General features: G+C 34.5%; 1 protein-coding gene across 1 annotated transcript in view; it reads right to left on the bottom strand.

The window, feature by feature from the left end:
• LOC115209850 (shiftless antiviral inhibitor of ribosomal frameshifting protein homolog) overlaps positions 1–25,499 on the bottom strand; it is a 91,278-nt gene that overhangs the window by 18,833 nt on the left and 46,946 nt on the right. The window contains exon 2 of the mRNA XM_029778421.2: positions 2,607–2,718. Within this exon, the coding sequence (XP_029634281.1) occupies positions 2,607–2,718 (112 nt within the window). The remainder of the gene's footprint in view (positions 1–2,606; positions 2,719–25,499) is intronic.

The raw sequence follows: 25,499 nt of genomic DNA, 5'->3' as shown, positions 1-25,499 counted from the left end.
CACAAAGATATACATATATACATATATATATATTACACACAACACACACACACACAAAGACATATATACTTACACACACGCACTAAGATATACATGCATTATATATATATATATATATATATATATATATACTACACATACATGTATATATATGCTTAGTGAAACTGATAAAAGTGAAACTATTAAATGTGCAACTATATAATAGTAAAACTATTTATAACTGTTACTTTGTCGGTGGTTTCACTTTTATTCTTTGAGTATTGAGACACTATACAGAACCAGTGACAATGTTGCATTGTTTTAATCCCCAAAAATTAGATGTTGACACTCTTAGGGTCTCATAGTATTGCCATGGAAAATTTCATTTGATTTGGTTGGGCCATTTGAGAATGCATTGGGAACAGAGATACAAAGAATTTTGTGTATATATATATATATATATATATGAGCAAAACGCCCTCCCCCCGTCCAATGGACGGTGCTGAATTGTCAAATATTTAAACCAAATTTTATCAAAACAATTTGTTCCAACTGTCCCATAGGCCTCCCTTTTGAGAAACACTGATTTAACCTAAATTTGAGACACCAGCAAAAGAAGAAATAAAGATAGACTTTTTCTATTCCAAAGAAAAACGATTTTATTCACTTTATCGATCACATTCTCACCTGGAATCGATTTTTGCAATTTTTTCAAGACTTATACATGCCTTGATACCATCGGTATCTACATATCAAATTTGAGTGCAATCGGATGGAAGATGCCTGAGATCCTAGAAGACACACACACACACAGACGGACAGAACAAATTTTATATAATATATATATGGATGGATGGATGGATGGATGGATGGATGAGGAAGCAGCAATTAAGTATGGAACAGTAACATGGATATGATACTCTGGAAGAAACTTGCTCAAATTGGTAAGGAGACTGAAGTGAACTACCTTGACATCATAATCACAGTTGGAACAGAAAATCTGTTCTCACAGATTCTCATTCTTTATAAACAAAAGTGTTTGGCACAGAATAAGTTACATAGCTATTGATGTACAAAGACCATAAAAGGGAGATAAGTAAGAAATGGAGTATAAAAGCAAAAAGAAGTATGAATAATAACTGGTGCAATGGATATGAAAAAAGGGAATGTAAATAAAAATATAAACCTCATACTAAAATTCACATCTTACACACAGTCCATGAAACAGCCTAACTAGACACAGTACACATTAACAAAGTGCTATGTAACGAAATAAGCTGATGTAAGTTTTATGATCAGATGGAAGAAAAATAAGAGACTTTTGTTAAGTTTATTACATTTACATTATTTTCTAATAGTAATATCACAGAAACAGATTAACAGTTATATAGACTGTTTAGAAGTTGTCAAGAAATGTCAGTTATGTTCAAGAGAAAAAAATGGTTTTTCTGATAAGGGAAAAGTCGTGATTACATGTTAACATCAGTTATCTAATTTTGAACACAGCTGTCAAATGAAAGTTTTAAATTACAGACTAAAAGATAAAGAAATAAATTAAGGAACTTCTGTCAGGAAGTAAGGCAAATATTTAGTCAAAAGCCCTAAACAATCAATTAAAATATTATGTGTGGGTGGTGGTAGTGGTTGCGGCAGTGGTGGTAACATTTAATATTGTAAGAGATGGCTTTTGAATGGCATCTTTGATAGAGGGAAAGATGTAGCACTTAATGGAAATTAGGTCATGATTGAAAAGTTATGAGTAAATAAAACTTTTACAGCCAGCTGGAACAGTTAAGCTGGAATGCTCCAACTGGTGTTCACAGAAGACTGATAGCATTTTCTGTATAGTGATGCTAGATGTTATTTGTAATTGCTGTTGTTTAACATCAAGTTGAGCCAGGTCAAGCAGACCTATAATCATAGACATTCCAACCATGATCATCATGCTTTTTTAAGGCAGATATAATGTACCTTAAGCTATATTATCTAATATGTCTTTTAGCCACCTTTGACATTATATATAAACAAATTCAGTAAGTTACAAGAAAGAGTAAGGTCAGAAAGTGAAATGCTGAGTTGTTAGAGTATGATAATAACTCTCTTGATGAGCTCTTACTCAACAACATCCTACTTGAATATTTAGTTAAATTATAAAAGTAAAGACTTAATAAAGACTTAATATTAGTTGTGTAAAATAAATTCTATACATTCATAACAATTGCCTTAAAAGTTTAATCACAACAATGTCTCAATGGTGTACATGTGAGTGCTTGTTCATTCACTGTCATATTGATGTGCACATGTAATATTTTTACATTCTCTCTTACTTTGTCATCTAATTCATTATGAATTAATTTAAATATGGAATCACTTGTCTATTCCTTCACTCATATCATAAGAAAAATATAAAAAGGGTCATATTAGATAATGTGGTCCTAGAGATACTAGGATTGAAGGAGGGATAGGACGATGACAGCTGAGATGTTTTTAATTATAGATTAGTTCAGTCTTGGCTCAACTAGGGTTAAACAGCATCCAATGCTTCTTATCAGTCTAGAGATGCTTGCAAGAGTCATAGGTACTCTCACATATTAATTGGACTAAATAAATAAATAAGGTATACTTACAGGATAGAATGTAGAACACTGTACGTCCTTGTTCAAAATTATTTAACTGCAACAGTTTCTCTACCTCTTCATTGGTAAATCGACCATGGAACAGTTCTCGTAAACGTAGAACCTGCAACACAAAAAACATTGGCGGATGTATGTATGTATTAATATATATATACATTAGTATCAAATTTTGACACAAGGCCAGCAATTTTGGGTAAGTAGGTAAATTAATTACATCGACCTCAGTACCCAAATGATACTTATCTGATTGACCCTGAAAGAATGAAAGGCAAAGTTGACCTTGGTGGAATTTTAACTCAGAATGTAAAGACTGGCAAAATGCTTAGCAGCATTTTTCCCAGCATGCTAATGATACTGCCAGCTCACTGCCTTTATATTAATGTGTATACTAAATGGTGATGTTAATGGTAGAGATGGTGAGGCTGGTATAGTGTTAAAGGTGATGGAGGTGATGATGTGACAGAGTGATGGTGGAGTTGGTGTGTTTCATAAAATTTATAACAGAGCTTCTTTGAAATTACTCAGTGTGTTTAAACATCTTTAAAAAAAATAAAAACAACTTAAAATATCCTCTTCACTTCCTTTACAATGAGTTAGAGCAATAGAGCATATAGCGGATCCCTTGCCATTGATACTGACTAAAATCACTGACTAAAATAATCTGCCAATTTTATCTTCAAACTAGCCAGATCTGGCCTCTCACTCTTACTTTACAATATCATGCTAAAAATAAACAATCACATCATTGAATTCTCAAAGCTATGACATGATGCATAAATAATGTAAAACAATGTGAATAAATAAGTATTACATTTGACAGAGAAATTGGAATGATAAGAAATTAAATGCTAAAGAGTTAAAGATAGAATGTCCGTAATAAAGATAGAATACTTATAGCTAGAAAATTTATCAGATCCTGATGTTTGTCTCAAACTAACACAGTAGACATCTAATATTGTCATATCTAATGAGATCAAAGTTTGATAGACCGCCTCTATCTCAAAATTATGAGATAGATGGGTTCTCTCAATAATATCAAGCCAAACCTCAAGAATGAACACTTTAATAGCCTAATGTATATCTATCAACTCCTATGAAATATAGTAAGAAAAGTGAGATAGCTATCTTATCTTATAAGAGACATTAAAAATATAAACTGTACCCTTTAAGCAAACTAGTCTCAAAATTGCAAAGAGATTAATTTTAAAATAAACAATATAAGAATATCTAGTACAACATATAAAAATTTTTAATATAGATACAAGGCTACATATTTTGGAGGAGAGTATGGATCATAATCATTATCACAACAACATCCACTTTTCCATGCTTGCATGGGTTGGATGGAGTTTATTTAGGCAGATTTTCTAAAGCCAGATACACTCCCTATCACCAATCCTTACCTATTTCCAAGTAAGGTCATTTTTCTTCATAGCCAGACATATGCTCACAGAATAATGGAAATGAATGGCACTGCTTCTATGACAATGATAATAATTTTACAACTATCACGTGGTATCAAGAGAGGGAGAAACAAACAAACACATAAATACATATACACACATAGTTAATTATTAAATTATTAAATCCAAAATACGACTGGTACTTTATTTTATCAACCTCAGAAGGATGAAAGGCAAAGTTGTGCTTCATGGGATTTGAACAACAATGTATGTTATCTCAAGCTTTAATGATTCTACAAATATTCAACATTATACAATAAATACTATATTATACTGTAGTAAAATGTTATACAAATAAATGGCATGGCTGCAGCTTCAAGCTGAAACTGATAAAAGTAAAATAAATAAATAAATAAATAAGTTTCTTAACAGGAAGCAGAAAAATTAATGTTTGAACTGATAAAATAGACAACACACAAACGTATAGACATAATATTCAGATCAGACTGATAAAACTGGAAGGAAAAAACAAAACTGAAATTTTATTAAGGAAGCTGTTTTAAACATAGGTTTGGGATAAAATAAAATAATAATGAAGTTATAAGTGTATAGTGCTCAGGTGCACTACAACTCATCAAAGGTGCATGTATAGTACATAGAATTATGTACAAAAGTCAGGAAAGTGAACAGTGTATGAGTCATGATATACATATGTGTATGTATAAGGAGCTGGGGGTGATATTTCAGGAAGCATGGAGTTTTTAATGGATACAGTGCCTTGGCAACTAACAACTGATGCAGGTAGTTTGTTCCATGCTTCAGCAACTCTGAGTGTGAAAAAAATGTTTCCAAAAGACAATGGAGCTGTGCTGGTTTCTGACATTGTAGGTATGCCCATGTGTGTTAGACACATGGAGCTCAAAAAGGTGGTTGTTGGCACAAAAGATAAGAAAGTTGTGATACCCGTAAAAAGCACCAACTGATCGTGGCCGTTGCCAGCCTCCTCTGGCCCATGGCAGTAGCACGTAAAAAGCACCCACTACACTCATGGGGTGGTTGGCGTTAGGAAGGGCATCCAGCTGTAGAAACACTGCCAGATCAGACTGGAGCCTAGTGCAGCCTCCTGGCTTCCCAAACCCCGGTCGAACTGTCTAACTCATGCTAGCATGGAAAATGGACATTAAACGATGATGATGATATATATATATACATTCACAAACTATATACATATTAGTTGAATTCCTTTAAAACACTATTGTACATTAGTTGCTGAGAGAAAGGTGTTGTTTCAGAAGTTTCATTTATAGGAGCATTATATTGCTTGGTTGGGACCAACAGTTAGATAAAGGTGCATGGAACAATTTCATTGCAGAAAAATTTTCTTATCAAAGAAATTATTTGTATTTTTGCTTTACTATACAATGCAGTTGATTACATTAGAAAGATGCCAAGTGTATGTTTAAAGGGTAGATGAGTATTTATGTCAAATTTTCATAGGTCCCTAGTTAGGAAATCTGTAGTAGTTTAGTAATGTAAGAAGAATTAAACTTAAAACAGTTTATATTGTTAGTTATATATAGTACAGTCACCCTTTTTGTAGCAGCACAGCATATGAGATATTGTTGCTCCTAATAAATCAGGCCACATCACTAAAAGAATAATTTAACTAACATTGTATATAGTGCAGAGTATACTAAACATTGATTTAAATAAATCATAAAAATTTGATAGGGAGGAAACTTGAATGAATGAGAGAGAAAGAAATGAAATTATTCAAATTAACAAAGATCTAAAGAATGATAAAAAAAAAAAAAGAATTAGAATAGGTGCAGGCATGGCTGTGTGGTTAAGAAGCTCACGTTGCAACTGTGTGTTTTCATGTTTAGTCCCACTGCTTGACACAATGGGCAAGAGACTTCTATTATAACCCAAGGCCATGTGAGTGAATTTGGTAGAAGGAAACTATGTGGAAACTGGTTACATATACATCTCTCTCTATATAAACGGCAGTTTGTCTGTGCGTTTATGTGTGTCTGTTTTCTCGTACCCTCACTCTGACCACGGCTTTCAACCGATTCTGATGAAACTTGACACACACATAGCCCAATGTCATAATTCAAAACTAACGCAGCGAAACTTTTGAAAAGTTCCCCCAGTTCTGAAAAAAATCGATAAATTCGACATGGGGTCGAGAATCAGAAACCCAAACCACAGACCGTCTAGGGGACGCAACTCCACCTTTTTTAACTCTCAAAAAAATTTACCATCATTTTTTCCCCATTTTTTTGCTATTTTTTGGCTATAACTCTCTAAAAATGTTTTATAGTTATTTCCCTTACAAACCTGGGCAACGCCGGGCGATACTGCTAGTATGTATATAAATATGAATGTGAGTATATATGGGTAGGTAAGTAGATAGATGCATGCATAGATACATACCTACATGCACATGTGTCTTTGAGTTTGGAAAGTGGTCCTAGTCTTACTCTGCTGGACAAGCAATGTTTGTTTATCTTACAGTAACTTAACAGTCCTGCTAAATAGACTCAGAGCAGAAGTATCAGGCTTAAAAAATGAGTAGTGTTGTAGATTTGTTCAGCTAAACCTTTCAAGGCGGTGGCCCAACATAGCCATAGTCCAATGACTTAAAACAAGTAGATGAAAAGCTATAATGATCATCTAATCTTGATTCTACATATCATCCTCATCGTTTAACATCCATTTTCCATGCTGGCATGGGTTGGATGGTTTGACAGGAGCTGGCCAGCCAAGGAGCTGTCTAGACTCCAAATTGTCTATTGTGGTAGGGTTTCTACAGCTGAATGCTTTTCACATTCCACCAGCATGAGTGCATTTATATAGCACAAGTCTGTATGTATGGATGACAGCAGATTTACTTGCCTTGATGTGTCTTCTTAAGTACAGCAAAATTCCACAAATCCCAGCCCCTCAGTGAGGCTTACTACTTTGTTCCATGTTTTCCTGGGTCAACCCCTTCCGCAAGTACCCTCCACAATTAGAGCTCAGCACAGACATAAAGAACCACATAGAGATCAATGAATCAATAGCCCTTACCAACTTACATGCAATGGTGATCAAATACAAAAGGAAAGTGAATCACGTGATAAACTAATATAAAATGAAAAAAACTGATGTTTAAGAAACAGATCCAAAAGTGAAAATACCTATGATCAAAGTAGATTGTAGTCTTATTGACTAGTTATAGATTATATGATGTATGAAGATTACTTGGATTGGATTGGATTGGATTGCCTCTGTTCAGTCCACTGTAGGATGCAGGCCTCAGCATGTTTTCTCCACCAACCATAGTCTGATGTGCAGGCCATAAATCTGAGCGTGAGACTGTAGTGGCTTGATGAGCTTACTCTGGCACACTGGCTCAACATGTCCTAGCAGATGGGTGCAATTTTTATACTCTTACTCAGTAGTTAAGTCAATTACATCAATCCCAATGCTCAAGTGGTACTTATTTTATCAACCTCAAAAGGATGCAAAGCAAAGTTGGCCTCAGCAAGATTTTGAATTTAGAACATGAGAACAGGTGAAATACCACCAAGCATTTTGCCTGGCATGCTAATGATTTTGCCAGTTCATCACCTAATGAAGATTACTTAGCAAATATTAATCACTTGATCAGCTAAGACCTCTTGCTTCTAATAATGTTTTAATATCCTGGCTTTGAAAATATAATTCAAAATAAGTTGTTTACCTTATGAACACTTATTACTGTTAAAGAAAAACCTCAAAGATAATTAGCAGTTGTTCAGCTGTGACACAATTGCATACAAATACTTGATTATCACTTTTATTACATTGTTAATTAAAATGCTGCCTACCAGTCCATTCTGTGCTATATTTTCTGTTGCACCATTGATTTAATTTTGCTATACATATATATATATATATATATATATATATATATGCATGGAAGATGGACATTAAACGATGATCATAATGACATACATATATAAAATTAATGGCTGGAATGCTTTTGATCATAGGTTTGCTCAATCAAGGTTGACCCATGGCTAAACAATAACAACCTGTGTCATTTTATCTGGGATGCCTCCACTCCTTTCAGGATTCTCTTTTTCTATCTTGAGTAGAAACACTCTCCTCCATCAATTTACAATGCTGGTTAGGAGTTTGTTTCGTGAATCTTTCATATACTGAAAGCTGGATTGAGTGTAGGACTATAAACAGCTTCACACTTCAGAAATATTTTGAAGGCCATAGTTGGCTGAAAACACTTGAAATATATTAGTCACATTGGATTTAAACATTTGACTTAATTAATTTTGAGGTCTTAATAAATAAAGAAATAGCTGTTTATTATTTTAATTCTGCTGAGTAGTTATTTTCTTATCAAAATAATCATTAACTAGCAGAACCTGTGGAAATTCTGCAATAGATGCAAAATAATTTAGATGGTTGGAAGATTATACAAAACCATAAAAATTAATGTCTTTTGAAATTTTATATCCTGCATTATTTTCATTTAAAAGAAAAAAAAAAGCTTTCAGCTCCTCTAGATAAGGGTGTAACTGAGGGAGCATGAGTTTCACACTCTCTCAGCAGTTCAGAGGCTCATTTCTAAAAGTGCTGGTGATACGTAAAAGGCACCTGTGTTGGTGACATGATGTAAACAGCACCCACTGTACTCATGGAGTGATTGGTGTTAGGAAGGGCATCTAGCCACAGAAACCAAGTCAAATCAGACTGGAGTCTGGTACAGCTCTCCAGCTTACTAGTTCCAGTCAACCTGTTTAAGCCATACCAGCATGGAATACAGATGCTAAATGATGATGATGAACTTCAAGATGATTACAGAGAATATTCCTGTCAACAATGTCATAACTTTCAACCATGTCTTTATATTGTTTTTGATGTTCTATCTCATTTTCATTTTCTAGTCTATATTGAACATGTTCTCTTATCTGTTATAAATACTCACTGGATTCTCTTTGAATCATATTTTCCCTTCCATGCTGCAGCTTCTGTACCTATTCTAATGATTTGACCCTTTGCTTCTCTTTACACTGCTGCCTATATCATCTCATTTTTCTCTTGTTAGTTTATATTGTTATCCATATTTTATAAACAAGTATCAATTTTCAAGCAAGCAGATGTGCATGCATTAAGTGACAGGCAATATAAAAAAAATTTAGTTCAATAAAAAGAACTCCACTTTTCACTATCCACTCACCACCACAATTATAGTTTTCAGTAACAAAACTTAATCTATGTTTTTTGTCAACCAAGATTATTTTCATTTCAGTTCAGTTCTGCTGTGTGTTTATCTCTATCTACTGTTCTTGCCATCGAACCATCAATCCACTCTGACAATACAAAGTTCAAATAACAAATTAAAAAATAAAATAACATCCATGGCTATTTTGCTAAGTTATTTCAATTTCATTGAAAAAATTTTCTTTCTATATATGTTAAGTTTATTATATCTTATATAAGCCTTCATTTCACCCTCCACCCATCAATATATTTGTTAATGTAGATAGATAGATCAATACATTGACATATAGAAGATGTAAAAAAACTGAATATTGTAATGTTGTTTTCTTGTCAGTCACAATGATGTTAAAAATTTCCCTCCGCTAAGCACTTTATATTTCTCTCTTTTTCTCTCTACCTCTTACTTCAACAAACTTTATAACTATACAATTCACCATTTCACATCCTAATCATTTCTCTCTTTTTCTTTACCTTTCATTTCCACAAACCATGTGACAGCATAATGCATCAGCTGGTATAGTGTCACTGTTCACTTTATCTGCCTCTCACTCTTAATATAACTACCCACCCCCACCTCTTCACTTGTATTTCTTTAAATGCACCTACAGAACATCATCCCTCTCTCCCTTCAACTAACTTTTTAACCATGTAATAACTAACTATTCCTTTCCCCCTGTCTCACATCATTAATACTTCTCTTTCTCACTTTTTGCCTCTCCCTGCAATTAACCACATGACAATGTAATGCATTCGGCCTTAGTGCATTAATGTATAGATTAGAATATTGTCTGTAAAATCAGCTGCCATGACAGACAGTGCATATTAGATCAAACAGCAACTTCCCATAGGTGTGCGCTTGTGTGGTTAAAAAGCTTGCTTCCCAGCCATGTGGTCTTGGGTTCATTCCACAGCACAGGACCTTGAGCAGATGCTTTTTAATATAGCTCTGGGCTGACCAAGGCTTCAAGAGTGAAATTGGTAGACAGAAACTGAAACAAGGCCACTGTATGTATGTATATATGTAGAGAGAGAGAGAGAGAGAGAGAGAGATGAGGGAGTAAGCGAGTAATAAATCATTTTTCATGGGTTGCAGCAGGGGAAAAAAAAATGGAATATCAAGGATATGAAGTTGTCCATTAATTTTATGCGCAGGCTGTTCCACTGATTGGATTAACTGAAACACTCGTAACTGAAGAAATGCTAGTTTTTATATATGTATTAAATTTATTTTACAAATTTACTTTATAATTAAACGTAGAGTGCTATCTTTTGTATAATTAATGAATGAATTTGCTATTATCATTTAATGGTCTTTATTCATAATATCTGTCACTTTTGTATATTATAGATTTTGCCATTGCTGTTAAGACTATATGTCTGCTTAAGCTGTTTAATAAAGTACATCTTTATTTTTCTGCAGATAAAAATACAATAAAAATAAATTGTCAATGAATAAAACTTGAAGTTTCATTATTTTTTATTATATTTTTATCTATAGCCATCTGGGGATTGATAAAAACAATTAATTCGAACTTTCTTACAGGGGTAAGGTGAGGCAATATTTTCATATTGGTGTAAGCTGGTACCACAATTACAGAGTATAATTCAATCTGGAATGAATGCATGGTGCGATAAAGATTAACAATCTATCTTTCTGTGATAGAAAGCAGGATTTTATCAAGGGGATTGCCTGTTGTTGCAAGATCAAACTCTCTAATTTGTGTAGTACCAGTGCCATTGTTTGATGACTATAGTTTTGCAGACAAAAGACAATTCCTGGTTAGGAATTACTTTATCACAGATAACGGGTACCAATTTTTGAGCAAAGATAAACTCTAATACAAAATTTAGTCATTTCAACCCAGCAAGTAACTAGTCTTGACAGTATCACTTCCTTTACTCTCAAATAGTACACTTTACAGTGAGCTCATGTTCTCTCCAAATTTTTCAATCTTTCTTTACAGGGATTTATCCCAATGTACAGAAACATGTTATGGTATGTCCCATATATCCCAGAAGAGCAATCTATAACCCTCATTTCCACAATCTTAATTCTCATAATGGAATCCTTGATATACTATATCTGAAAGATGATGAAACTATCATGACTGCAAACAGAAGTTTGCTTGATCAGGTCAGCACTAAGTTTCACTTCCTTCTCAGTTACAACCAGCACTGTTTTAATACAGTTACATATACTATAAGTCTGCTCTTCTGATTCACATACTAGTTTCATGCTCTTGAGAACTTTGTAAAAGCAATGCTTTTACTTTTGAAATCAGCAAAACTTTTGGTAGCATCTGATATAAAGCCTATCTACTAACTTGGTGGTCTATGCACTACATCTACCAATCCTTAGATCCAAAGTTTCCTGTCAGACCAATTCATTTCAGTGTGTATTGACCTACCCTTGTTTAACTGATATTCTGTCAACCTTGATATACATCAAGGTACTCTTATGTTTCCACAATTCTTCTTTTTATACTTTAAGGACCTACTGTTTTTACATGAAACACACACACATACAGAGTTATATACATACAATACTACATCTTCATTCTCCCTAAATATCAGTAAATATGTAAACCTAACCAAGGTGTCTATCAGTCAAACACTACCTCCCAGGACAGAAAGCTCCCTCTAATAAGAAGCATGGAATTTAAGTTCCTTCCACAGCACTGAGGTAGAAATGCTACTATATCATTTGTTGAACTAGACACTATACATGAACAAAACACCTAAAACTCTCAAAATCACTACAAACATTAGAGTTCGCAATCACTGATCACCTTTCACAGAAACTTCACATATAACATAACATTGCCAAAATTGCATTCCAAAGACCAGGTTTCCTCTTCAAGGCCCAGAAAATATGTCAGTCCTGATCAGATGCTGACTCCATGCAAAACTCAAGTGCAATCCACAATGGTGTATGACTCAGATATTTAGGACAGTTCATTTTAAAATCCTTGTCCTATCATTCCTCATTGAAGCTACAATTTGACCTACAGAACATCAAACACTATGAAAGAGCCTACAAAGACTACGATAGTTGTATTTCCTCCTAAATAAGCACCCCTTCCTTTTCAAAAATGAATTAATGAATAAATGGAAGGACAAAAGATAAGAGACCTATCCAGTCCAACTCAAGCAAGCATGGGAAAACACATGTAAAAATGGTAACGAAAATAATGATACATATACAGGTGCAGGCATAGCTGTGTGGTAAGAAGTTTACTTCATATCCACATGGTTCTAGGTTCAGTCCCTCTGTGTGACACCTTGAGCAAGTGTCTTTAGAGTGACTGAAGCTTTGCAAGTGGATTTGGTGGATGGAAACTGAAAGTAACTCATCATATGTATATACATATGTGTATGCATGTATGCAACTTTGTGCTTGTGTTTCAACAGAGCGTAAGTACCTTGAGAGAAAAGCTGGACCTAAGAAGCATCAGTTGTGGTGTGCAAGATAGACGTTTGTGCTGGTATGGTCATGTGGCAAGAATGGATGAAGATAGTTGTGTGAAAAAGTGCCACACCCTAGCGGTTGAGGGAACCTGTGGAAGAGGTAGACCTAGGAAAACCTGGGATGAGGTGGTGAAGCACGACCTTTGAACTCACTTCAACACCTTGCTCTAGCATGGCCACAGCCCAATGACTGACACAAATAAAAGATAAAAGACGGAATCTGTGATCTTGCAAGTACAAAGTATAAGTAACTACAATATATTTTTATTGATAATACATTCATGCTGCATTAAGTAACATCAAAAATTGCAGATAGTTACAAAACATAAAAAAAAATTCAAATAGTTCTATTGATTATGCATAGTAAAGTAAGTATATACAAGACACCTGGCACCATAAACAGCAGTTGCTAAGATGAAGTAAATAGCTGTAGGAATTGATCTCTGCAAACTAGAACAGTTACTGATGAATGATTTGACAAGTTTAATTGAACATGTACTAAATTTCTAGAACATTCTAGATTGTAAGTTTGATTTAAAAAGAAAGTTAGGTAACAATGATAAAAAAATAAAAACACATTCTAGGACTTTTCTGATTTTCTGTTTAATTTCAGGAGACAAAACCAGTAACAAAAAAATAGATAATTGTAGTTTTGAACATATATTTCTTTTAATTCAAAACAAAGATTATTTTAAAAATAAGTATTAAAAATTCTAGATTTCCTAGGTACAGGCATAGTTGTGTAATTAAGTTGCTCACTTTGCAACCACATGGTTTTAAGTTCAGTTCTGCTACACAGCATCTTGGACAAATGTTTTCTACTATAGCTCCAATCCAACCAAAGCCTTGTGAGTGAAATTTGTTAAGAAACTGTTTGGAAGCCTGTCATATATACTGTAAAAACCCATGTAATTTATGCACATTTTTTTTTTGCAAAAATAAAAATAAACTTTAGTGGGTACATAAATTACACGAGTAGATTGTTTCCAGAATTCTTTTAGAAATTTTCTTTGTTGAAAAAAGACATACAAAATGTAAACTTTCATACCAGAAGTTGATTCATTTAATGTCAGAATAGGTTTTTACAGAAAAAATAAGGGCTTAAATATAATGAAATTTACTTTTATTTATGTTGGACAGTATAATCCTTACTTTTTCTGTATGAATTTACTAAAACCATTAAATGGTTAACTACTTTTTGAAGTCTGACGTACATGCTGGTAATTATGGTCCAGGCCATATTTTACACATTTTACTCAGTTGAGTAAAGTGTCATCCAAGCTGATGTTTATTGGTAAGTAAATTTAATTTGCAATGCCTGTGTATATTTATCAGTTTTGTTTTTGTTGATAATTCTTATCAACAACTTTTCCTGTGATCATGGTTTGAGAAAACATACAGCAGTAGGCTAAAGACTGGACATAAACTCTTGTGGGCAAGAAGTGTAAAATAAAGTTTATTATAAACAAGATTATCCACCATCTTTCCAACAACAACCTTGGACACCTTTTTGAATTCCATATGACAAACACTCATGGACATGCGTATAAAATCAAAAAACAACACAGCCCCCATGACTTTCAGAAACATTTTTTACATGCTCAGAATTGCTGAAGCATAGAATAAACTAACCACATCAGTTGTTAGCTCTTGAGATACTACATCCTTCAAAACTTTCATGCTTCCTGAAATCCACCAACAGTATATCTGATGGCTTTTTTTTTTCAGTTGTAGTGCACCTGAGCACTGTATATCACAATTTCCATCATTATATCATATATACATGCTCACAATTAGCAGAATAATACTTCAGTTATTTCCAGTTATGTGGAGACACACAAACACAGTCTCATACAGGTACATGCATGTGTGCGCACACAAACACACACAATATCAGTGTAACATTTTTCATTTATTTATCTTTATTATTGGAATGCTAATGTTGAGGGAGGAGCAGAGTATACTGAGTGGCTAAAGCAAACTGACATTGTCAGTTTTATAAGGGAGGAAAAGGAGGGTATACCAAGCAAGTACAATGGACTGACATGTGTCAGTCCCCGCAAAACCAATTTTATTTATATAGACAACACAAACACTTGGTAATTTAATAGCTTTTAATGTGATACCCGTTAACCAGAAATTCTTTTTATTTAGTGAAAATTTAATAAAATCTAATCATAAGTAGGTGAAATTATGCTAAAGACAACTAAATTGTGAACCTTTTTCCTCTGGCCATATTGGCAATTCTCAAAACTTTTGGATGTGAATTTTATACGAGAAGAAGCTTTTTTTTTTTAATAAATTTTATCCTGAAAATCACCTGTGTAAATTACACAGGTGCGCAAATTACATGAGTTTTTCGGTATATCTATCTATCTATCTACATATATATATATATATATATACACACACACTTCATAATAAAAACTGCAAAATATTCACTACTCTACCCTATTTTTTCAATCTTGTTTTGCACTTATGTATCTACCAGTGTGTATGCATGTGGAAAGCCTACTTTTTTCTGTCAAGGAGTTATATGCCCCATTATTAGACTATTTTTTTAGTCGTTGTACAGTGATCACTATAAATTTGAGGCTTATACAAATACTATTATTATTATTTACAGGATTGTAAAACAGGGCGCCGTATAACAAAACCATTTGCACCAAAAGCACATATATATATATATATATATACACACAGGCGTTGGACATTACACTGATAATGGAAACACCTAGAATTATAGCATCATAATTTTGAAATATCTATAAAATTGTCAAAAGCTTGTTTATTTTAAAGTTTTTTGATTTATTATTAGTGTTGTTTAATATATTTTGCTAAAATTGCTGTTTCTTTTCAGATATCATCAGAAAAAGGTAATTAAAATTCATTAAAATGACAGATCTATTGGACTTTCAAAGTGGTGGTGCTCATATAGCAGGTGCTAGCGTAACGAAAACAGCCAAAATGTTTGCTCTATCAAGAAGTACTGTCTCAAAAGTAATGACAGCCTTTGAGAAAGAGGGAAAAGCCTCCTCGTCAAAACAAAACTCCGGAAGAAAACCCAAACTTTCAGATAAGGACCGTTGGACTCTTACACAGATTGTTAGAAAGGATCACAAAAGTACAGCTCCCAAAATTACTGCAGAGCTTAATGTCCACCTTGAGAACCCAGTTTCCTCAAAAACTGCTCGCCAGGAGCTGCACAAAGCCAGATTTCATGGGAGGGCTTCAATCAGAAAACCACTACTTTCAAATACAAACGTTGCAAAGTGTTTAGAGTGGAGTAAAAAAAAAAAACCTACAGAGTTGGTCCCTAGAGCAGTGGAAGAATGTTATTTTCTTGGACGAGTCATCCTTTACTTTATTTCCGACCACAGGCTGAGTATACGTGTGAAGACAGCCAAAAGAAGCATTTGACCTAGACTGCCTTCTTCCAACTGTTAAACATAGAGGAAGATCTGTGATTGGGGGGGGGGGTATATCTTAGAAATCTGCAGGCCCAATGGTTTCCCTTCATGGCAGAATTAATAGTCAAGACTATTTAAGCATTTTATCTGATCAAATTCATCCTATGGTTGTGGAACTATTTCTGGAGGGAAACGCAATCTTTGAGGATGATAATGTACCAATTCACACAGCTAAAGTTGTTACTGAATAGTATGAGGAACATTCTAGTGAAGTTGAACATCTTATCTGGCCACCGCAGTCCCCAGATCTCAATATTATTGAACATTTGTGGTACATTTTAGATAACATGCCTTATAAAGTAGTTGATATCTTAACTACAGGTGACTTGGTTATGGTAGAGGACTAAAAAGGAGTATGGAAACAAATATTAATATCTAATGTGCATGTGGTTGGTGTTAAGAAAATAGTTTTCCATCCTGTTTCTACTTTGAGACATCCAGTGGAGTAATAAAGTAAGTGGTTTTTGAGAGAACTGCCTCAGTAACTGAAGCATCTGCTTTATGTAAATGCTAGAAGTTTAAAATTAACTATTCAACCATAAAGTTTTCACATGCATTACTGAAGAGATAGTTTCTATGTAGTCACTCAACTTTCCCTCAAATTAAACCCTATTAACTTGTTCAGAAGCAGGTGAGATTTAGCAACAGGAAAGACATCCAACCATAGAAAATCTGCCTCAACAAATTCCATCTGACTCGTGCAAGCATGAACAAGTAAATAGAAAATGATGATGATGATGATGACAACACTATATTTGAAAAAGAAGAGTCAGGATGTTTATGGAGGAAATGCTTTTGATCATAGGTCTACTTTATCAGGTCTAACAATAATTCCTCCGAAATATTGTTTTCTCTCAACTTATTTATTCCTAGTTATGTTTTTTAATACTCTATGCATCAATTATGTTTACTCTAAATTACCTACTGTCAGTTGAAATGACTCCAGGACATGCTTATACTTATTTTATTAATTCTTGGGTTGAGCAATGAGAAATTTGACTTCAATAGATTTGAACTCAGAGGATAGAGGGACAAACCACACACCCACAAGAAAAAATAAATAAATAAAAACCTACAAGACACTCAATCAGTTTCATCCACCCCACAACATTTGAAGAGTAATGATGATTTTATTATTACTATTATTATTGTTAGAATTATTATTATTATTATTACTATTATTATTATGATTACTACAACTACTACTACTAGCTGGACCCATGAAAACTTCACAGAAAACATGAAAAATGTAAGCATCTGTAAATTGTTTGCTGGTGCCATAAGAAATGTTTCTATATTGTAACACTTACAGAATATAGAAAGAAGTGTAAAACTGATAACTTATAATCCAACCAAAATATCTCAGTTATGCAAATATAAACAGAATTACTTTTTAGCCTTAAAATACAACATACGTATTCAAAGAACCTTCTTGGTTTAGTGGTACAGAATGTTCTCCTGATATTCTTTTACAAGTTTCAGCCATTTGACTGTGGCCATGCTGGAGCACCACCCTTTAGTTGAAGAAATCAACTCCTGGACTTATTCTCTGAGTCTCTTCTGCTGAACCACTAAGTTACAAGGATACAAATATAACAACATTGGTTGTTAAGCAATGGTGGAGGGGAGACAAATACAGATACAAACACACAGACACACACACAGATATATACGATGGGTTTCTTTCAGTTTCCGTCTACCAAATCCACTCACAAGGCTTTAATCAGCCCGAGGCTATAGTAAAAGACACTCTATAAAGTATAGAGTTGAATTTTGTGTAACCACCAGTCGGCAACTTTTCTCCCCAACCCATTTTTCTGGGCTCTTTTCACAGTTACACCCCATTTGCAGTTTGCATTAGTTTTTGTATGAAAAAAAAAAAAAGGAAGGGAGCAGGGCTTGTTTGTAGTTTGTAGAGAAAGCATTAAACATGCCTGAAAAACAAAAAAAAAACGGTCTTTGCCCCCAACTAAAAGACATGAATTACCAAACAAGGTGAATAAGTACAGGGGGTGGGGGAAAAAAGAGCAAACTAACACTCAATCCTTCTAGAATTTCCAGAACAAAAATCTGAACATCTAAAAGACTTTCCCTCTATTCATTACTAAATCTCTTTCCCTCTTCTTCAATGTTAAAAGTAAAGACGCTAGAAAAGATCAATCATATTTCAGTCTAATTGTCATTTTGAACGACCATGACTTTCCTTTCCCCCTCTCTATCGTTTCACTCCTTTTCTCTATGGTTAAGAGAGTGAAGGTGCGTTGCTTAGCGGTTAGGAGTATTCCGCCGACGATCATAAGATCATGAGTATGATTGCCTGCGGTGCAATGTGTTCTTGAGCAAGGCATGTTACTTCACCTTGCTGCAGTCCACTCGGGTAACAAAAATGAGTTGTAATTGAAATGAGCTGTAATTGAAAAGGGCCAGCCTTATTATATTCTGTGTGAGGCTGAATCTCCCTGAGAACTATGTTAATGGTATGCATGTCTGTGGAGTACTCAGCCACTTGTGCATTAATTTTACAAGCAGACTGTTCTGTTGATCAGATAAACAGGAATCTTATCATTGTTAGTAATGGAGTGCCATTTTTTAAAAAGAGTGAAAGAAAAGGAAATGTTCCATATTGTAAGGCAAAAATGTCACGTGTTTAGTATAAGCAGTAAAAGCTAAAACGAAACAATTGCTATTCTGTTGTGTAGTGACTTCACTGAGGAGTGGATGAAATGGGGAGTGCTTTACTGCATGATTTGAGAGAGATGGCAGGAAAATTGACCTTGACTGGATGTGAACTATAACAGGAAAAATGAAAGTAAATGCAGTAAAGCACTCTGCATTTCATCCACTCCTCAGCTCTCTTCTTAAAAAAAAAAAAAAAAACCTAATCTAGTTTGGCATAAAAACCTTCATATGGCCAGGTTGTTTTGATGGCTAATCAAAGAGTTGATTATTCTTATCTTATCACCTAGCTCTGTGATTAAATGATCAAGTCTGCCTAATTATAAGCATTTCTAAGTACAGCTCACTTCTATAAAAACTGACAATGTATAATTGAGTGTCTTAATTGCAATATATGTTTCACACAAATGTCAGCTTGACTTACTCTAGATATTACTACATGAAGGTGGTCTTCAAGTGGTAGTTGTTTTAAATTAATGTAATAGGAGAGTCATACTTTGGTTGTGTCTAGATGCATGGCTAAATGGGGATAGGGGTACAGTTGGGCCTAGCATATTATTAATGTTGTTTTGACAACTTAGAGGGAAGAAAAGCAAAAAATAAAAATAAAATAAAGATCACCATTCTGACCTTGCATCTATACAATATCTTGTTCGGCTCCCTAAAAGTATGTCAATTTTACTAGAAACAGACCATGAGCAAAGAAAGAAAAAAGAGGAAAATTAACATATTATTCACTTAAGTTTTAATAGCCTCTAGGTATATGAGAAATACACACACAGACACACATGTACATATATATATACATACATTTTTTTGCGACAATACAACTACAAGCTAGCCCTCCCACACACACAGAGATCTATCTATCTATCTCATCTTATGTATGTATTTGCTGTCTGATCTTTTTTTAAACATAACACACACTCTCCCTATCTCACACAGATACACACACACACACTCTCTCTCTCTCTCTCTCTCACACACACACACACATAAAATAAGTTTTCATCTTGATGGTTGTTATGAAGTTATTGTCTTACTAGATGTGTTGGAAGACTACATCTCATACATTTTATTTTTGGCTTGGCTTCTACTATGATTGAATGCCTTTACTAACACCAACTACTTTACAAAATGTACTGGGTGCATTTTACTGCAGCACCAGAAGGATTGTCATGATGACCTCACCAAAACAAGACAAAAGTGTCTTCTCAACTACATTTTCTTAACTAATTAAGCAACTACTTAACTGAATGTACTAGGTGCCACCAGCACTTGTGAGGTTGTCTTATATCATAAAAAGACAACAGAGTTTTTATTGTTCTATGTTGTCACCATTTATTCTAGGTACTGTGATCCAATAAGATAACTGCAGATGATGAACCAAAGTGAGATGGAGAGGAGTTTGAATTGATTAAAGTGATAGTGTAGAAGAGAAGGGAGAAATGTGAGGAATAGCAAATAATGGTGGGGACAGAGAGAGAGACAAATGGAACCAACATGTTTATTGGCAAGAGTGAGAAAGTGATGGATTGTCAGATGCAAAAAGAGTAATAAATATCAATAATGAAATCTGGAATGAGAGAAGGGTAAGTAACAATGAGAAGCATAAAAATGTTTACTGCAAGAGAAAAAATTGCAAGTGATAATCAAGATTGCAATGGTAAGAAAGTGATGTCAATGGAGACGTGATCTGAGAGAGAGAATGATGACTGACTGTACAAGAGGATAAATGGAGGGGTTTATCAGATACCAACAGATCCAGTGCAATCCCTCAAAACTCAAGCAGTATCCTGGGAAGGAGAGAGAGGTAAGAAAGTACAGATGGTGATGGAGGGATTGCATCTGAACAGAGCTAAAGTATTTCCTCATTACACAGGTGGCACAATGCAGTTAAGAGGAGAAAGGGTGACAGAAATAAGTGGGTATCAAATATACAACAGGAACAATGGGAGTCTTAGCAGGTACAAAAGGGGCAAAAATATATTATATATCCAAACTTTCATCACTACTTAAAATTTATTGTATAATGTCATCATAATCATTTTAATGTCCAATTTTACATGCTTGGATGGGTTGGATGGAATTTGATGAGGCAGATTTTCTTTTTTATAGCCAGATGCCCTTCTGGCTAACAATCTTCACTTGTTTCCAAGGTAATATTTTTCCATGGTTGAAAATGTTCTTGTGGAGGACTAGAAATGAAGGCAATCACCTGTGTGACAGTGATGCTTATTTATAACAATTATGCGATGTCAAGACAAGACATCAACTCACAAGACACAATTATGACATGCTTCTTTCAGTTTCTGTTTACCATATCCACTTACAAGGCTTTGTTTGGCTATAAGAGACACGAGCTCAAAGTGCCACATAGTAATTAACCACACTGTCATGTCTGTGCCATATATATATATATGTATATGTATGCTTGTACGTATATATATATGTGTGTGTGAGTATGTGTTAGGATAAAAGCACCATAATGCACTCTTAAAAGCTCATGAATAATAAAAAAAAATGTTATCTAAGAATTGTGTTGGGTGTAGAAACATCAGCAAATATGAAAATACTTTGAAAGTAAAGTACCCCCGAAATGTGAAAACAAACAGAATAAAGGAAGTTTCATGTAAATCAGACCAGTGGTTCTCAAGATATTTGGGGTTGTGGTGGTATAAATACCCCAAAAGGTGCATAATGGGAAAATACTCCGAAAATAACTTAACCCTAAAAGGGAAGAAACTATAACCTTTCCATTAGACACATTATGATGGGCAAAATATTTTAAAGTGAAAATGACTTTAAAAATATGGTCAATATTTCATAAAAGAGCTGTTCATAACCTCGGTATGAAATAGTTTTTTTACCATAGGCTACTTCTGAGTACATTTAATGTCTCTCACCTCCAAAGATTTGGCTGCTATTTCTAATACCCCCACCTACCATGTAACAGCTATTTGCGATAAAGGACCCAAAATACCTGTTACATGGTAGGAGGGCATGCAAGAAATAGCAGCCAAATCTTTCCTTTTCTGGAGAAAGGAGCCCTTTACACATGATTTCAATGTCACATTTGTTGAAAGCATGCAAAATAACCTGGAAAAGAAAAAAAAGCCCATGAAACAAAACTGTTGATGGGAAACTCAGAGTTTCCCGGAAAACTCCAAGGTCCCCACAACCCTTCCTTTCTTGTCCAGAAGAAAGTGGCTTGTGGTGGGTTTGGAGGTGAGATACGTCGAATGCACTCAAAAAAACCTGTGGAAAAAATTATTTCATACTGAAGTGCGAACAGGTCCTTTACAAAATATTTACCCAAGATCAGGACAGGCATGCGAATAGAAGGATCGATGTGACTGATAAAGCAAGTTTTTTCATTCACAAAATTTCAAGGAAACAGTGAACAGGGATTTCTTGCCCTTTTCTTTCTCTCTTCATAAAACCACCAAAGGTTGCAGTAACAATAACATTACATGTCATTGCAATGTAAAGCAACAGCTCCTGATTTCAAGATAAGATTTTCATTTCTTACAACATTATTTCTTTCACTTTCTTTGGGTTTTCTTTTAAAAACACTTTATTTCTACAAGTATTCTTATTTAACTCGTATTTTTTCGATTTCTTTCGAAAACACCTTCTTTTTACAAACATCCTTCTTTCACTCATATTAGTTTCATTTTGTGAGTTTAGCTACAAAAAAAAAAAAAAGGGGTTCAGATTTTTTTCTCTGTCTGTCTAAGCATTTTTATTTGTTTGAACTCATATTTCTTTCATTTATTCTGATATGAATTTGATACATTTCTTTCTGCAAGCGTTTTTATTTGTTTGAAGTTATTACACTTCTATTTCTCTCTGCCTACAATGCCCATTTTCATCCCATAAGTAAAGCTGATTGAAAAAAGAATATTTATTTAGGTATCCTATTCTTATGTCATAGCTCGACAAGGAAGAAAGAAAACATCTGGTTGGTCTATAGATAGTACGAAGAAAGCACAGCTAAGCAGGGTACATAATGAATTGGATGCTCAGACAGCTAAGCATCTGGTAGAACAGAGGGAAAGTGACAGAAGCAGAAGACAGCATGAGTCGGACGCTAAGAGAGTTGAGTGTCTGGCAGAACAGAAAGAAAGTGACAGAAGCAGGAGAGCGTAACAATGGGTGGTTCCCTACAATATAAAACTATTAAAAGTGTTCAACTGCCACCTAAATGTAGAGATATGCTCTTCCGTCAAATCAATCAAATATGTTATCAGATATACGTGAAGGGCAGTGATCAGGCAATGTTTGGAGTGACCAGGGAAGATGAGATAACACAGTATTTAACAGAAAGATACATTGGTCCTTCAGAAGCTGTTGCCTTAGTACTCGGATTTCCAATTCATGAGAGGGAATCAGCTGTAATTCGCCTTCAAGTTTATCTACCTGAGAAAAATCAAATCTTCTTTCAGGACAATGCTGCTGTTACAGTAAACAATAACATGCGTAGGACAACTCTCACCGAGTTCGTGAATCTTTGTGCTCGCGATCCATTTGCAAAAACTTTGTTTTATGCTGATGTGCTGAGGTTTTACACTTGGAGTAACAAGACATGGGAAAGGAGGAAAGTGTGCAAAAAAGTTGACAAGTATCCAGGGATTTTTGAGGTGAATGTTTTGAGATGAGTATATACTGTTTCTACATGAAGTCATGAACTATATTACTTAAGACTCCTGCATCATGTCAAAGGGCCAGTATCATTCAACTCTTTGAAAATGTGTGATGGACAACTATTACCATTATTCAAAGATGTCTGCAGAGAGAAAGGTTTGTTTCAATCAGATGATCATTGGCAGCAGACTCTGGAAGATGCTGAGTGAACATGGCTTCACAAAGCCATGAGATAACCTGGAAAAGAAAGAAAAAACCTACGAAACAAAACTCCATTGCTGGGAAACTCAGAGTTTCCCGGAAAACTCCGAGGTCCCCACTACCCCTCGCTGCTTTCTTTTCTGGAAGAAAGTGGCTTTTAGTGGGTTTGGAGGTGAGACACATTGAATGCACTCAAAAAAACCCATGGAAAAAATCATTTCACAGCAAAGTAGGAATGTGTCCATTACCAAATATTTACCCAAAATAGAGACAGGCATATGAATAGAAGGGTCGAGGAGACTGATAAAGCAAGGGCTGAGCGTCTGGCAGAAGAGAGGGAAAGAGACAGATTTTTTATGGGGCATTGTAGCTTCGTCCCATATGATCAAAGAACATTTCATGAGAACTTGAGCTAAAGAAAAACTTTTACTAATATTGCAGACTGGTTCATCATTTGAAGTTAGACTGAATGCTGCATGAGCTGTGTGACCTCCTGCAAGTAAAGTTGCAGCAATTCCAGAGCTCACTACAGCTAAAGCTATTTCCTTTTTCTGCTAGACTTTGGCTAGTACTAAATTTGCAACAAAAGTTTTTCCAGTTCCTCCTGGTACATCTAAAAAATATAATCCTCTTCTCTTATGTGTCACTCAGTCAATGATTGTTTTATATGCAAGTTGTTGATCTGGCAAAAGTTTCGGGACATTTTCTTCAAGGAATCTTGTTAATGAATCAATATCATATGGAGATTCTCGCAAAATTTCTGTGATCAAATTATTCACCTCATTTCACCTGAGTTTCAGATAAGCCAAACTTGCAGAGCTCCCCCCCTCCTATTAACGTGATCTTCAATATCAACCAATGCAGAATGATATGTCATTGTTGAATACTATTTCCCTCTCAGGGAATCTTAATTGTGCTAGATATTAGTAGTCTTCTAATAAATCATTTTCATATTTGTGCTACAATTCTAATGGATTACTTCATAATTCAGGAGAAGAATTGCAAAAAGATCCCTCAAAGAAATAGGTGTGCATGACAATGAAGCCTCAGCCATTGTTCTATCCCACTGAGTGTCATCTTCTAACAAATTTAAGGCTAAACAGGCTTCTCTATAAGTACGAACAGTTTGACCATCAATCGTTCTTAGGAAGAAGGAAGTTGGTTCTCTTATTTCATGAAGAAGCAACTTCAAAAAGAAACATTCATAGTGGCTCAGATGCACAGAGTAAACTCTTCTGATTGTCGAGTCAAATAATTTTATACTTGGATGACCCTCAACATCAGCTCTTCTTTTTCTTACAGCAATATAAAATAACAGAGGTTATTACAATTATTCAGGCACAAACACACACATATATTATGTGTGTTGTTATTTTACACATATGGCATACCTACAGAAGAGTGCTTCACCAAATTTGTTTCTTCTTATGTTTAGGGAAAATGGGTATTTCCAAAAGAAAAGTTGTACAAATATGCTGAAGTGAGATAGGAAAATAACAGCTGACCTCATAAATTCTGATGTGGAATACGTGAAACAAAGGTAAAATGTTGGAGTGGAACCTAAGTTATGGTTTCTTTTCTGAGAATAGGCAGGGAATGAATAGAATGAATGTAAAATAATACTTATAGCAATATGAAGTAATGGAGCTTATTACAGTTATATACACCCCTACACACACATTATTGTCTGTGTCATTATATTACACATATGGCATACCCTTAGGCAGGTTATTTATATTTAATTTGTA

The sequence above is a fragment of the Octopus sinensis genome, linkage group LG1 (assembly GCF_006345805.1).
Source record: "Octopus sinensis linkage group LG1, ASM634580v1, whole genome shotgun sequence".
NCBI classification, from domain to species: Eukaryota; Metazoa; Mollusca; class Cephalopoda; order Octopoda; family Octopodidae; genus Octopus; species Octopus sinensis.
The sequence above is the reverse complement of the archived record's forward strand: the minus strand, read 5'-3'. Positions and strand labels throughout refer to the sequence as shown.